This window comes from Chrysochloris asiatica, unplaced genomic scaffold (genome assembly GCF_000296735.1).
Source record: "Chrysochloris asiatica unplaced genomic scaffold, ChrAsi1.0 scaffold00023, whole genome shotgun sequence".
Lineage (NCBI taxonomy): Eukaryota > Metazoa > Chordata > Mammalia > Afrosoricida > Chrysochloridae > Chrysochloris > Chrysochloris asiatica.
This window is the reverse complement of record NW_006408541.1, coordinates 18,420,540-18,433,899: the sequence shown is the minus strand read 5'-3', so window position 1 is coordinate 18,433,899 and position 13,360 is coordinate 18,420,540. Positions and strand designations below refer to the sequence as shown.

The window sequence follows — 13,360 nt, the reverse complement described above, 5'->3', positions numbered from 1 at the left end:
ATGTGTAGTAATCAGAACAGGTCCTCCCAAGACAGTTTTTCAAGTCATTATCTAATCAAGTTCTCTGTTTCCTCTAGAGTCCAAAAATCACAGAAATCTGTGGAAACAGTTCCCGGCCTGCCCTCTGGCTCTAGCAGTCTAGTTCTTGTTGTACCTCCTGTTCCCGGGAGTCAAGAATGATACCATCCTACTGGGCTGGCCAACAGCATGTCTTACACCATAATCCACCATGGCAGTATTCTTTCTTGAAAAACATTTTATTTTGTTGCTCTTGTTCCAAATATTCACTGCAGATCATATGCCAATTCAATAAATTCTACATGTAAAATTCGGTAACATTGATTAACTACATTCTCCGATTTGTACAACCAATTCTTACTGTTCTTTTCTGAGCTGTTCTTCCCCTTTTCACATAAACTCACTGCCCCACCCCAAGGTTTCTATTTAATATTTCAGGTTGCTACTGTCGCTTTGATCCTATATAGCTAGGTCTTGAAAGAGCACGGGGCTCAAAAAATACATTGTATACTAGTTTACTAAATTATTGTTTGGTTTTATAAAGACGTTGTCATTAGGTGACATTGAGTCTTTTCCTACTCATAGCGACCCTGTATAGGGTTTCTGAGGAGCTTCTGGTGCGTGTGAACCGCCGACCTTGCAGTTCAAACTGACCTTGCATTTGAGTGCTTATCCCTACATTAGGAGATATTTTTGGTTTAGGTTTAAAGATTATCCCAAGGCAATTGTTTTGAGGTTAATCCAGCCTCCATTGCTCCAGAAACTTTGGATCCTAGGATAATTTGACATTCCCCCCTTGTGATCAGGATTCTCCTATGGAATGTTTAATCAGAAGTTTCAGTACTGGTAGCTGGCACCATCCAGTTCTTCTGGTCTCATGGCAAAATTTCCATGGAGACCCACACATTCCCTTTCTTCCTCCTACTCCTGACTTTCTGTCTTCCTTTGTTGCCCCAGGAAAATAGAGACCAATTCCTTGGGATGGCCACCATGTAGTCTTCTTATTTTAAGATGGAAGAAATTAGAATCTTGAGAGAGAAGAGAAACAGAATCACCTAGAAACTAACAATCTACCATTTCTCTAGAATCTACGGTGGCCCAATACCATTACTCTTCATTTGTCACATGCTGCATACTTCAATTCTCAGAGCAATGTGAGGAAGTGATTTTTATTTGCAAATAAAGGAATTATTGAGATTTGGGAAGATAAAGTCACTGAGCCAAAACCACCGAGCTAAAAACCTTCTGAGCCATGAGACATACACATGTCTGTCTAGTTCCTGAGCTTCCTCTGTGTAGCCCCATATCTGGAGAAGGGAGTTCTTACATCCAGACATTCCTTCATCACCTCCACTCCACTCATATCCCCAATGAACCACAAAAGTAGGATGTGCAGAGACAAACATGCTCATTTATTGATTCACCAGTAAGCAGGCATTTCTTGGAAGTTCCCCAAAGAAGGTTTCAGAACGAAGTCTTCACTATGGAGTGCCTCTGTGATTGAAGAAGGGTGGAAGGAACTCCGGATTATACAGCAACAGAAGAATTATGCTGTGAGAGGAAAGCGCATCAGAGTTTCAGTGTTAGAACCAGCCAGACCATCTCCACAGTGTGCCCCAAAGGAGCCCCAAGACACAGAAAACAGCAATGTGTGCTGTAGATTTCAGAGACTTGGTATCAGGCGTCTGAGTCCAAATGTCTTGTGTTTAAATCTCATTGTAGGGTTTTTGTTCTGTTTTTTACAGGAGTGGGGCTTGGAGTTATTGTTGTTGTTTTTGTTCTAATTTTTACTTTAAAAAAAAAAAAAAAAAGCAGCATTAGGTTTACAAAAAAAATTATATAGAAAATATCAAAACAGAAACCCAAGCCCACTGCTGTTGAGGTGATTCCAAGATTCAAAAGATCAAGATGGGGCTGGGAGGGGTCTGGTTCTGTTCTGCGTTACAAAGTTGAACTGCTCTATAGTGTTTTCGTGACTGTGATCTTTACAGAAGGAGATTACCAGGCCTTTCTTGCACAGTGCCACTGGCTGGTTTTGAATCACCAATCTTTAGGTCAGTGTGTGTGTGTGCATGTGTGTGTGTGTGTATGTTAAGTACTGTTCCAACTCATAACGACCCTGTATAGGGTTTCCAAAGCTGTAAATCTTTGCAGGAGCAGAAAATCTCATCTTTCTCCCTTAAAGCAGCTGTGGTTCACAGGCCAGTGCTTATCCTACAGTAGTTGAGCACAAACCGCCTTGCAGAAAGTAGAGTTCTTGTGTTTCTTCTTCCCACTCCTGCACACATTTTCTCTTGTTACTAACATTTTGCATTCCTGTGGTACACTTGCTACAAATGATGAACCAGTATGGAGACAGTGTTATTAACTCAGATCCAGAGTTTGGGTTAGGGAGCACTCTTGAAATTGGACAGTTAAGTCTCTGTTTCCCTGACTCTTGCCTCAGCATTTTCCAGCTACAAAATCAGAACATTGAACTAGATTATCCTCAAACTCTGCTGGTCCTTTGGGCTTTCACCTGAGATTGTTGCCATTGTTAATTGCTGTCGAGTCAGTGCCAACTCATAGCAACCCTGTTTTAGAGGAGCGGCTGGTGAATTTGAACCGCTGACCTTGAAGTTCAAACCAACCTCGTGGACCAGCGCATTATCCTACAGCACCACACGAGGGCTCCAACATGCTGGAAATAATCTTCATAGCATATACTTTATGGACAGAGAGCTTTACAAAGCACTTTCATTGTGACCATTCTACAAAGTAGCAAACTGAGACTCAGAGACATTTGCCGAAGGCCCTCACCTGGAGATCCCAGAGAAGGGATGCAATGGAAACCCTTGCCCTGAGGCTGGGGAGAGCAGTGTTATTAAAAGAGAGGATCCGAAAGAGGCTCAGATCGCCCCCTGCCCGTCTTCTCAGACCTCCAGAGTCTGAGACTGAGGGGGTCTGGGAGGAGAGTGGTCCTGCTGCCCCCAACCCCTTACCTTTCACGGGGGCCACACAGATTTTCCCACACATGCCCATGCAGCACTTGAAGTCATCCTGGCACTGACTGTCCTTCTCACAGTAATTGGGGGGATTCAGCATCATACATTGGCCTCTGACCACCGGGCACTTCCCTGGCTTATTATCTGGAAAGAGTAGAGCTGCAAGTTAGAGGCTTTGAAGCCTAGCCATCTCCCACCTGTCACTACCACCTTCCCCTCAGTCAGGAGGATCACCCTGCCCGCCACCTCCTTCCCAGGGCCTAGGCATCTTTGACAACCTCCCTCCATGCAGAGGACCAGCTACCAGTGCTGGATGAATGAGTGTCTGTCAATGGTCTCTCCATCTGAATGACCACAGGCTAGGTGGCTCAAAGGCTCTCAAAAAGGAAGAAGCCTGGCAGGACCCCATCACCCAACCCCCTCCTCCATGATGCTACGTTCTCAGGATCCCACCTGTACACCCAGCTCTCCCGCCTCCTCACCTGACGCCTGGGCGGCAACAGGATCCAGGCATTTGATGACACAAGTATCAGGACAGCATTTCTGATGTCCTGGACACTGCCAGTCACTTTTACACTCTGGTATCTGATATCTAAAGCACTTGGCCATGGGTCTAGAAGGGCAGAGTCCAGCCTTCAAAGGCACTGCAAAGAACGGCAAGAGGTCAGGATGGGACTAGGCTAGGTCTGCTTCTGTTCTGTCCACCCCCAGGAGGCTGTCCACAAAGTCATGCCGGGCCTCCATAAGAGTGACATGTCCATGTCAGAACAGACATAAGGAACCTAGCCAAAGTCTCCTGCTCCAGAGAAAGGCAATGATACACAAAGGTAGAGGAAGGCTAGGGGTGATGCAGTCTAGTAACCATCACCAAATAAACCAAGATAAAAAGATGGAGAGGCAGAAAGAGAAAAAAAAAAAAATGTTTTAAGACAGAAACTAAAAGGTTCAAACAGAGGTAAACAAAGGGAGACCAGAAAGAGTCAAAGGCTGGGGATTGGAGAACCACCACGGATACAGGATACAGTAAAAGAGGAAGAGTCATGAGGGCAGAGAGAAAGAGGGGGAGGGAGAGAGGAGACACACAGAGGGTTAGGCAGTGGGACCTGGGCCAATGAAATGGCTGAGTGAAGAAGTCTTTCCAGGTGTTTCAGAAGCCCTCACGGAGTCTTTGGGGGCTCAGGTGAACATGAATTCCATCCTTCAGGAGATCTGGAACTAAGCTGCCTAGACAAGGAACCATCCCCATGCCACCAGGAAACACCACCTCTGACCTGCCATTGGACCAGGGTAATTCCAACTCACTCTGGTCACCACCTTCCACAGTCCCAGATGCCAGAATTCCCAAGGCAAGAAGCACCACAAGAGAAAAGAGGCCGTTGGACTTCATGGTAAAATCTGGGGTCGCTCTGATGGCCAACACCAAACCTCACTCTTTATTCCTTCAGCAGTGGGTGTGACCGGAATTTCCTGGGCTCCTCCCAGCTGCTATTGCATAGGCAGGGAGCTGTGCCAGAGATCAACACTGCTGACGCCAGGGAAATAATGCTCTTGTCCTAAGGAAGACCCTGAGGCCAACAAAGCAGGATCCAAGAAGAAAGAGAAGAGGCTGGTCAGCAGTGCGTCACCAAGCCGATAAGGAGACCCTTCCAGGTATCCATCTGAGTCCTAGTCATTGTGCGGGGACCATGTCCAATTAGCTTTGGAGGAGGAAAGGAGGGAAAAAGCTGAAACCTAAGACATGGACTTTCAATCAGCTGAGGCCTCATGTAACACACCACACCACTAGCTCTCATTCCTGGACTCTCGGGAATTACGAAACGCTGAGAAATTGCTCAAGACAAATTCCTTCTCAAAACGTCAGGCATCATATCATTCAGCCGACAGATAATTTCCCCAAAATATTTACACCGTTATATAACAGTATCTGTTCTATGTCTGATCATTAGAAAACATTCACAAAACAGATGCAGAATGAAAAGTCCAGAAGGAAGAGCTCTGCCTTCAGTAAATCTCTTAGTATTCTCAGCTGTGAAATGGATTGATACTAACAAGTTAGCTCTTCTCAAGAGATACCAGACAAAGGATGAAACATCACTCTGAAAAGAAGTGATGTTACGTTGTGGGGGTTTTGCAGACAATGAGCTGACACAAAATGTGCATGAATTGTTGGATATGAAACTGATGATCTGCTCTGTAAACCTTCACTCCATTCATAATAAAAAGTTAAACATTTTTAAATGGATCCTATTCATTATCACTAAGTGAGTCTGAGATAAAAAGGTCAAAGCAACTGAGCTGTCACTGTAATCAACATCTAGTCATGCTGTGTGATTTGAAATGTTAGAAGACTGTTTAGGGTCATGGTTTCATGGAACACCCCACTTAATTGGCCTAATAACATGTCTAGTGCTTCTATTCTCCCTCCTAGTTCACTACATAGTGCCTGGGGTCTTAAAAGTTTGGAAGATGCCATCGAAGACAAAACAATTAGTATCCCAAGGCACAACAGTTAATCTCTATTCATCTGGAAGGAAGTGGGAGAGTCAGAAATAGGAGAAGGAAATGGAATATGTCACTGATTACCTCCATAAACCAATGCCTCCTTTTCCATAAGACCAAAAGAACTGGATGGTGCCCAGCTACCATTCCTGGACATTTTGATCAAAGACTCCATAAAAGAATCCTGATCAGAAGGGGGAAATGTAGACCAGAATTCTAAATTCTCATGGACTCTAGACTTTCTGAAGGATGGGCAAAGCCCTGGAATTATTGCCCTGGAATAGTCTTTAAACCTGGAACCAAAAATATTCTCTGAAGTCTTCTGAAAGCTGAATAATAGTTCAGCTGAACTAGTAAAAGAGGTCTGTCTACCTTGAGCATTATGCTCTTTCAATCTATATAGAATCAAATTGACCACAACTCAAAATACTAGACAGAAACCTTAAGGGCAGTGACTTCACGTTAATGGGAAAGAAAACACCTCAGACAAGAAGGGTGGCAGTGTTTGTACAACTTGTGGAACGTAAATCATGCCGCTAAATTGCACATGTAGAAATTGCTGAACTGCTGTATGTTTTGTTGTGTATGTTCTCAACAACAATAAAATTAATCACATTTAAAGAAACAAACAAAAAATATTAGAGGATTGATTCTCACCCCCAAATCCTCATGTGATAGCAAAGATTATGGCTGACATTTATTAAAATCATTTTATGTACTGTACAAGGTCCCTAGCTACTAAAAACCTACTGTCATCAAGTTAATTCTGATTCATACTGACCCTATGAAATATTTCTGAGGCTGTAAACCCCTATGGGAGCAGAAAATCTCTTCTTTCTTCCGAGGTGCAGCTAGTGGGTTTGAACTGCAAACCCTGTGGCTTAGCAGTCCAGTGCTTATCCATACAATGTCCCTAGGTAGTGCAAACAGTTTATGTTCAGCTGCTAACTCAAAGATTGGAGGTTCAAGCACATTCAGCATTCCAGAGGAGGAAAAGTCCTGTGACCTGCTTCTATGAAAGGTACAGCTAAGAAAACCCTATGCCACAGCTTTACTCTAATACTTGGGGTCTGGGCTCCATGAGTCAGAACCAACTTCACAACAACTAACAGCATGTGCTACCCTGTCTGCAGAGATTAAGAGAGTGATCATTCAACCCAAGCTAGTCTGATTGCAAAACCTAAGCTCTGAGAACATCAAGCATCTTGATGCTTGAGATTTCCCCCATTCTTTCCTCAAAGTGACATCCAAGAGTCACATATAATCCATCAGTGATGACTCTACATGAACTGATTTTAAAAACTATTCACCAAGTGGGCAGCCAGCTGGCCACAGACCACTCTATGCAGAAGAAACCACTTAGTGTTTTAAATTTGGTAGAGAAAGAAAAGGAAGAAAATTAATATGCACTGAGTAACTGCTATGAATCAAGTACTTCCATTCCTGGCTGGGAAACCCAGTAAGGCAGGTAAGGGAGAGGTAGAGAGTCTACATCACTCTCAGGGCAACCAACTTGGTTGCGTTTAGGATGTTGGTTCTCACCCTTGGATGCCTGGCAGAAGGAGCAAGGTGATTGTTCTCACATCTGGTCAAAGATGACTTCCTCACATCCCACTCTCTGTTCCTCCCTGTCTTCTTCAATGTCACACTCAGGGGTCATTGTGAGTGTTCCCAATATTTACAATGTAAAGAGTGAATGGGAGGATGCTACAATTAGAAATGCCTAGCTGTGGTTTGTTGATAAAGGCCAATTCATCAGATAAGAGTCCTGTGATCAATTAGTAATGTCTGCCAGGGACACTGTAATGTGTGGTCATTTCCGTCTTTGGCACAACTGGTTCTAAACCTTCAAATAGTAGACTGTTAGAATTAAAAGGAACATCATAGGTCACCAGGGGTCAGAAAACTACAGCCCCAGGGCCAAATCCAGCTAGTTATTTGTTTTTGTCAGTGAAGTTTTACTAGAACAAAGTCTTTCTCATTCCTGTATGTCTATGGTTGCCTTCTCAAAACAACAAAAGAGTTAAGTAGTTGTGACAGAGACCTACAATATTTGCTGCAAACCCTAGAATATTTATTGTATGACCCCCTCGCAGAAAATATTTACTGACTCCCAATCTAAACCAAACCTCCAGTTTATAGCAGGAGAAAGTGAGACCCTAGAAGAAGGGACAAACCCAAAGTTACATAATGAGTTAATTACAAAATGTAAGACTGAGCTCTCCTAAAGCTGGTTACTCCCATGCTGATCCCCAGAACCTGTTTGGTGGTGGACACTCCTCCACCTAACCTGATCTTAACCCAAGATTTATTCACTAAGCCTATTTCACACACCCTTTATTGATTTCTACTAAATTCTACTGGTTCACCCATTCAATTCATTCATGAAAATATATATATATATATTCATGAATTCTTAGCATGTGCCAGCCCTGAATCTACTATGAAGAAGATGCTTGGGGTTCATACCACATGGTGGCTAAGAGCCTGAACTTTAAAGTCAGACTTGCCTGGGCTCAAATAGCTTCAATTATGTTCACTGAAAAACAGGGTATTAATTTCTCCTTTCTTATGCAACTGTTGTGAGTAGTATTTACCCAGCTCTCAGCATGGTGTCTGATCCACTCCAGATGGTAGGAAGTCTTGTTACAACACGAGAGGCTGTCAGACTCCACCTTCAGCCTCAGTCCTAGAGTCTGGACCCAGCTTGCTCTGCCTTATTAACCAGCAAGTGAAAGAGAGACTAAGTGTGGGGCAGATCTAGAGAGTCAGAGACATAGTGGAGAGACAGAGGGAAAAAGAACAGCGGTTAGATTTAAGCAGATGAAAAGACCCACAAAGGAGGCGAGTGAAGCAACTCTACTAGTTGAAGCAGGTGGTCAGGTCAGCCTACAGGGCTCTGGGGCTGTAGGGAATAGACTACCTCTATTCCAGGCGAGGACCCCTGGGTGGTGCAAACCATGAAGCACTCAGCTATTAAGTGAAAGGTTGATGATTTGAATCCACCCAGAAGTGCCTCAGAAGAACGGTCTGGCAAGCTACTTCCAAACAATCACAGACCTTGAAAATCATATGAGGCACAGTTGTACTCTGAAACACATGGGCTCTTCAGGAGTCTGAATCAACTCGATGGCAGCTGGGTTTTCCAGGTTTATTCTAGGTCAAGTGTCTTCCATGACCTTGCAACAATGATCATCAGTGTTCATAAGCCCAGATGCCAGCATTTCAAGGATGGCTGGACAACGCTGCTGAGTTTTATGGTGGGCAGACACGGAGGCTGTGATGGTCCATTCTAGGTCTTGTCACTCACATCTCCATTACCAGGCTCAGGGCCCTTCCCTTCCAGAACAGTCCAGTGTTTCTCAGCCAGACACCTAAGGTGAATGATCACAGTTTACCTGTTTCAGGGAGGCTTCTGAGGAAGAAGTTGAAAGCGTGAGAGTGGCATTGCATTTTAAACATGGTAGAACTGTGTCAGAACTCCCTCCAAACTTGAAAGAAAATCTGATTCACACAGTAAGAAGCAGGATCTACTGGGTTAGGACGAGTTCTTGTGTGATGCTGTAGGATAAATACTGCACTGCTTACCACAAGGTCAGCGATTCAAACCCAAACTCCTCAGAAACCCTATATGGAGTCTCTATGAGTCAGAACAGACTCCACAGCTCTTAAACAATTGGCTGAGACACTGAACAAACCAAAGAAGATCGGTAGTAGTAGCAGGAAGTTTAGGGGGAAACATACATAGAGACTGAGAAAGGGATGAAAACACAGGTGGAGGGTGGACCAGCACATCCAGTCACTCCCACTGGTGTTAGTAAAGAAGTGCACATTGAGAGAAAGAGAGAGAGAGAGAGCTAGTGGGCAACTCCATCCCTCTTAAACTTCCTCAGGCTTGAAATATTCATGTTTGTCCAGGTTGGAGTCATCCCCAGATCATTCTCTATCACTCTAAAGAGAATGCGAAAGTTGGTTCCATTCAGGGAAGAAGTCAGCAAAGACATTTAGAGTGCCTATGAGTCAGCAGAACTAGGATCTCAGAGCAATGGCAGCAAAAACGTGGAGAATTTGAATCTGGATTAGAAATTGGACAGTGAGAACATCAAAGACCCCCCCACCCACCCACCCACACACACACACATACCAGTGTTTTATGAAGGTGTTAGCTTAAAGCCCAGGTTGTGTTCATGTTTCTTCCTCAAGAGAAGACATCTGTTTGCTCTGTGCCCAACAGAAAAGAAGTTGCTACTTGTCAAAAAGGAAGTGGTTTGGGACTTGATAGGATATATGGAAAAATGAGCATGTCCTGTGTGGTGGTCGCACAGGTGTTTGCACTGTAATTATTGATTAAATCATATTCTTGCCTCTTGATACATCTTGGAACATAGATGAGCCTGGGGCATTATGTTGAGAAAAATACATCAATCATACCAAAAAAACAAATATTTGTATGTTCTCACTTTCATGAAATGACATGGCTAATGTCCTGATGTGGCACTGTAGGATAATAATGGACTACTAAACGCAAGGTCAGCGGTTCAAACCCACCCGCTGCTTGGAAACCCTATACAGGATCGCTATGAATTTGAACAAACTTGATGACTTTCAACAACAATGCTCATTAGTATTGCTAGGATGGGGGAGGGGGCAGAGCAGGGTGATGGGAAAGGCATGTTGTAGTGAATAAACTACAAATCTGTTTCAAACGTAAAGCAAAGGGTTTGTTACAGTGAAACAGCATTTTGCAAAATGGAAAAACACAGAGTCAAGAAGATCTTGACAAAGTGCCCCAGGGAGCTAGAGTTAGAGAGGTTAACAAAGGTGAAAAACACAGGTAAGAGGGTACATCTGGGTCTTTTTGACTCATAGCATTGTAAGATAAGTGCTGGACTGTTAATCACAAAGTCAGTGGTTCAAACCTACCACTCACTCCTTGGAAACCGTATACAAAGTCGCTATGAGTCCGAACCAACTCAATGGCATGTAACAACAATAACCAAACATCTGCAGCTTGTTTAAACTGAGAGGAGAATGTGCTGGACCACAAGGTCAGGTTGGCCGTAAGGGCAGATGTTCAAACTCATTAGTTGCTCCTTGCAAACCCTGTACAGGGTTGCTATGAGTTCGAACTGACTCAATAGCACTTAACACCAATAGCACTGTAGCATTATGATAGTGAAATATGAAAGTCAAGAGTTTGTTGAAGGAGTAGGATGGTTGCAAATAAAAATGCTAAGTATTCTGATGCTCAAGGAGAGATAGGGGGTTTTGATATAGAAAAGTTACAACTGTGTAACATCAGCTTATTTTAACTATAAATTGGGTTAGCTAGAACAAAGGTTTGGGAAATTACAAGTATAGCTAAGTGGGATTTAAGGTGGGGATCATAGTCTTAGAATCTGCTTAGCTGCTGAAGTCACATGCTTGACACAATGTTGAACACTTTTTTCGTGTTTTTTTGTTAAATGTCATCAAGGCGGTCCCAACTCATAGTGACCCTGTATAGGGTTTCTGAGGAGTAGCCAGCTGGTGGGTTTGACCCCCAACCTTGCAGCTCAAACTGAACTTACTGAACTGACTCCTTAATCACCTATGTTGTTGTTAAGTGCCATTGAGTCAGTTCTGATTCATAGCAACTCTGTATAGGGTTTCCAAGGAGGGCTCGTGAGGGTGAACCTTGTAGTTCAAACCAACTTTCCGTCCAGTGCTTATCCTACAGCACCACACCAGGACTCCTTAACATCTATGTTGTTGTTGTTGTTGAGTGTCATCAAGTCAGTTCCAACCCACAGTGAGCCTGTAATAGAGTTTTAAGGAGTGGCTGGTGAGTTTGAACCTCCGACTTATGGTTCAAATGGACCTTTCAGTTGAGCATTTATCCTACAGAGCCACACCAGGACTCCTTAACACCTATTGGTGTAATTGTTAAGTGCTGTTGAGTTGTTTCTGACCCATAGCAACCCTGTATAGGGTTTCCAAGGAGCATTTGTGAGCTTGAACCACCAACCTTGCAGTTCAAACGGACTTTGCAGTCCAGGACATTAACCCACCTATAGAAGTTGAAAAATCTTCTCTCAACATTAGCCATTTTTAACCACAAGTTCATCTATAAATAAAGTAAGGTGGGCAAAACTCATTTTTCTGTAGAAATTAGCTTGTATTTAGGACAAAGTTACAGAAGAAATTTTTTTACAGACGTGACAGTTTGTTTGAGTCCACTGTTGCTATCACTCTGTCAGTTCATCTCATTGGGGTTTTCCTCTTTTCTGCTGACCCTCCACTAAACCAAGCATAATGTCCTTCTCCAGGGACTAGTCCCTCCTGACAACATGTCCAAAGTATGAGAGATGAAGTCTTGCCATAGCAACTTCTAAGGAGCATTCTGGCTGTACTTCTTCCAAGACAGATCCGTTTGTTCTTCTGGCAGTCTATGGCAGTATTTCAGTATTCTTTGCCAACGTCACAATGCAAATGCATTAAAGCTTCTTCGTCTTCCTTATTCATTGTTCAACTTTCACATGACTATGAAACAATTATGGCTTGGATCAGGCACATCTTGGTCCTCAAACTGGTATCTTTGCTTTGTAACACTTTAAAGAGGTCTTCTGTAGCAGATTCACCTAATGCTTCCGTGAGCACTGATTGTGGATCCAAGGAAAATGAAGCCTTTGACAACTTCAGTTTTTGTTTTTTTTTTCATTTTTCAAGATTTCCTTTACTTTTTGTTTTCTTTACATGGAGGTATAATCCATACTGTAGTCTATAAGTCCTCTTTCCTTTCAACAAGCAAGGTGTGCCATCTGCATATTGCAGGTTGTTTATGACTGTTCCTCGAAGTTTGATGGCATGTTCTTCATCATAATCCAGTTTATTGAATTATTTGCTCAACTTACAGCTTGAGCTGTTGTTGTTGTGTGCCACCTAGTCAGTTCCCACTCACAGCGACCTCACAAATGGTTTCTGAAGCTTGTAAATCTCCATGGGAGCAGAAAGCCACATCTTTCTCCCACAATACGGACTGAATAAATATAGTGGAAGGATACACCCCTGATACACACTTTTCCTGATTTTAAACCATGCAGTGTCCCCTTGGTCTGTTCAAACAACCGTTGCTTGGTCTATGTACAAGTTCCTTGTGAACACAATGAAGTATTCTGGAACACTCATTCCTCACAATGTTATCCATATTTGTTATGATCCACCCAGCTGAATGCCTTCACATTGTCAGTAGAGTACAAGAAGACATCTTTCTGTAATTTTCTGCTTTCAGCCAAGATCTGTCTGACATCTGCAATGATATCCCTAGTTTCACATTCTATTCTGAATCTTGCTTGAGTTTCTGAAAGCTCCCTGTAGTTGTACTGCGGTAACCATTTTTTAATTATCTTCAGCAAAATTTTCCTTGCATGTGATATTAAGGATATTTTCCAATGATTCCTGCATTCTGTTGGGTCACTTTTCTTTGGAATAGACACAAATCTGAATCTCTTCTAATTAGCTGGCCAAGTAGCTGCCTTCCAAGTTTCTTGGCATTGATGAGTGAGAACCTTCAGAGCTGTATCCATTTGTTGAAACATTTCCATTTGTATTCTATTAATTCCTGGTTCCTTGTTTTTTGTTGATGCCTTCAGTATAGGTTGGACCTTGAATACCATCTATTTTTGATTATATGCTACCTCTTGAAATGATTGATGGGCCAAATCTTTTGATACATAAATGTGTATAGGTACGTATATATGTGAGTATGTTATGTGTTGTTATGTTAAGCAGCGCTGAGTCAGTTCAGACTCACAGCAACCTTATATAGGGTTTCCTAGAAGCAGTTGGTGGGTTTGAATTGGCCATCTTTTGGTTAGCAG

General features: G+C 42.9%; 1 protein-coding gene across 1 annotated transcript; it reads right to left on the bottom strand.

The window, feature by feature from the left end:
• Positions 1–1,564: 1,564 nt before the first annotated feature.
• SLPI (secretory leukocyte peptidase inhibitor) lies at positions 1,565–4,389 on the bottom strand. Its single transcript, XM_006839342.1, has 4 exons — positions 4,305–4,389; positions 3,485–3,646; positions 3,000–3,146; positions 1,565–1,569 (listed from the first exon to the last, which is right to left on the bottom strand). Exons 1-4 carry the CDS (start codon positions 4,387–4,389, stop codon positions 1,565–1,567), a joined length of 399 nt encoding a protein of 132 aa, XP_006839405.1.
• Positions 4,390–13,360: the final 8,971 nt, after the last annotated feature.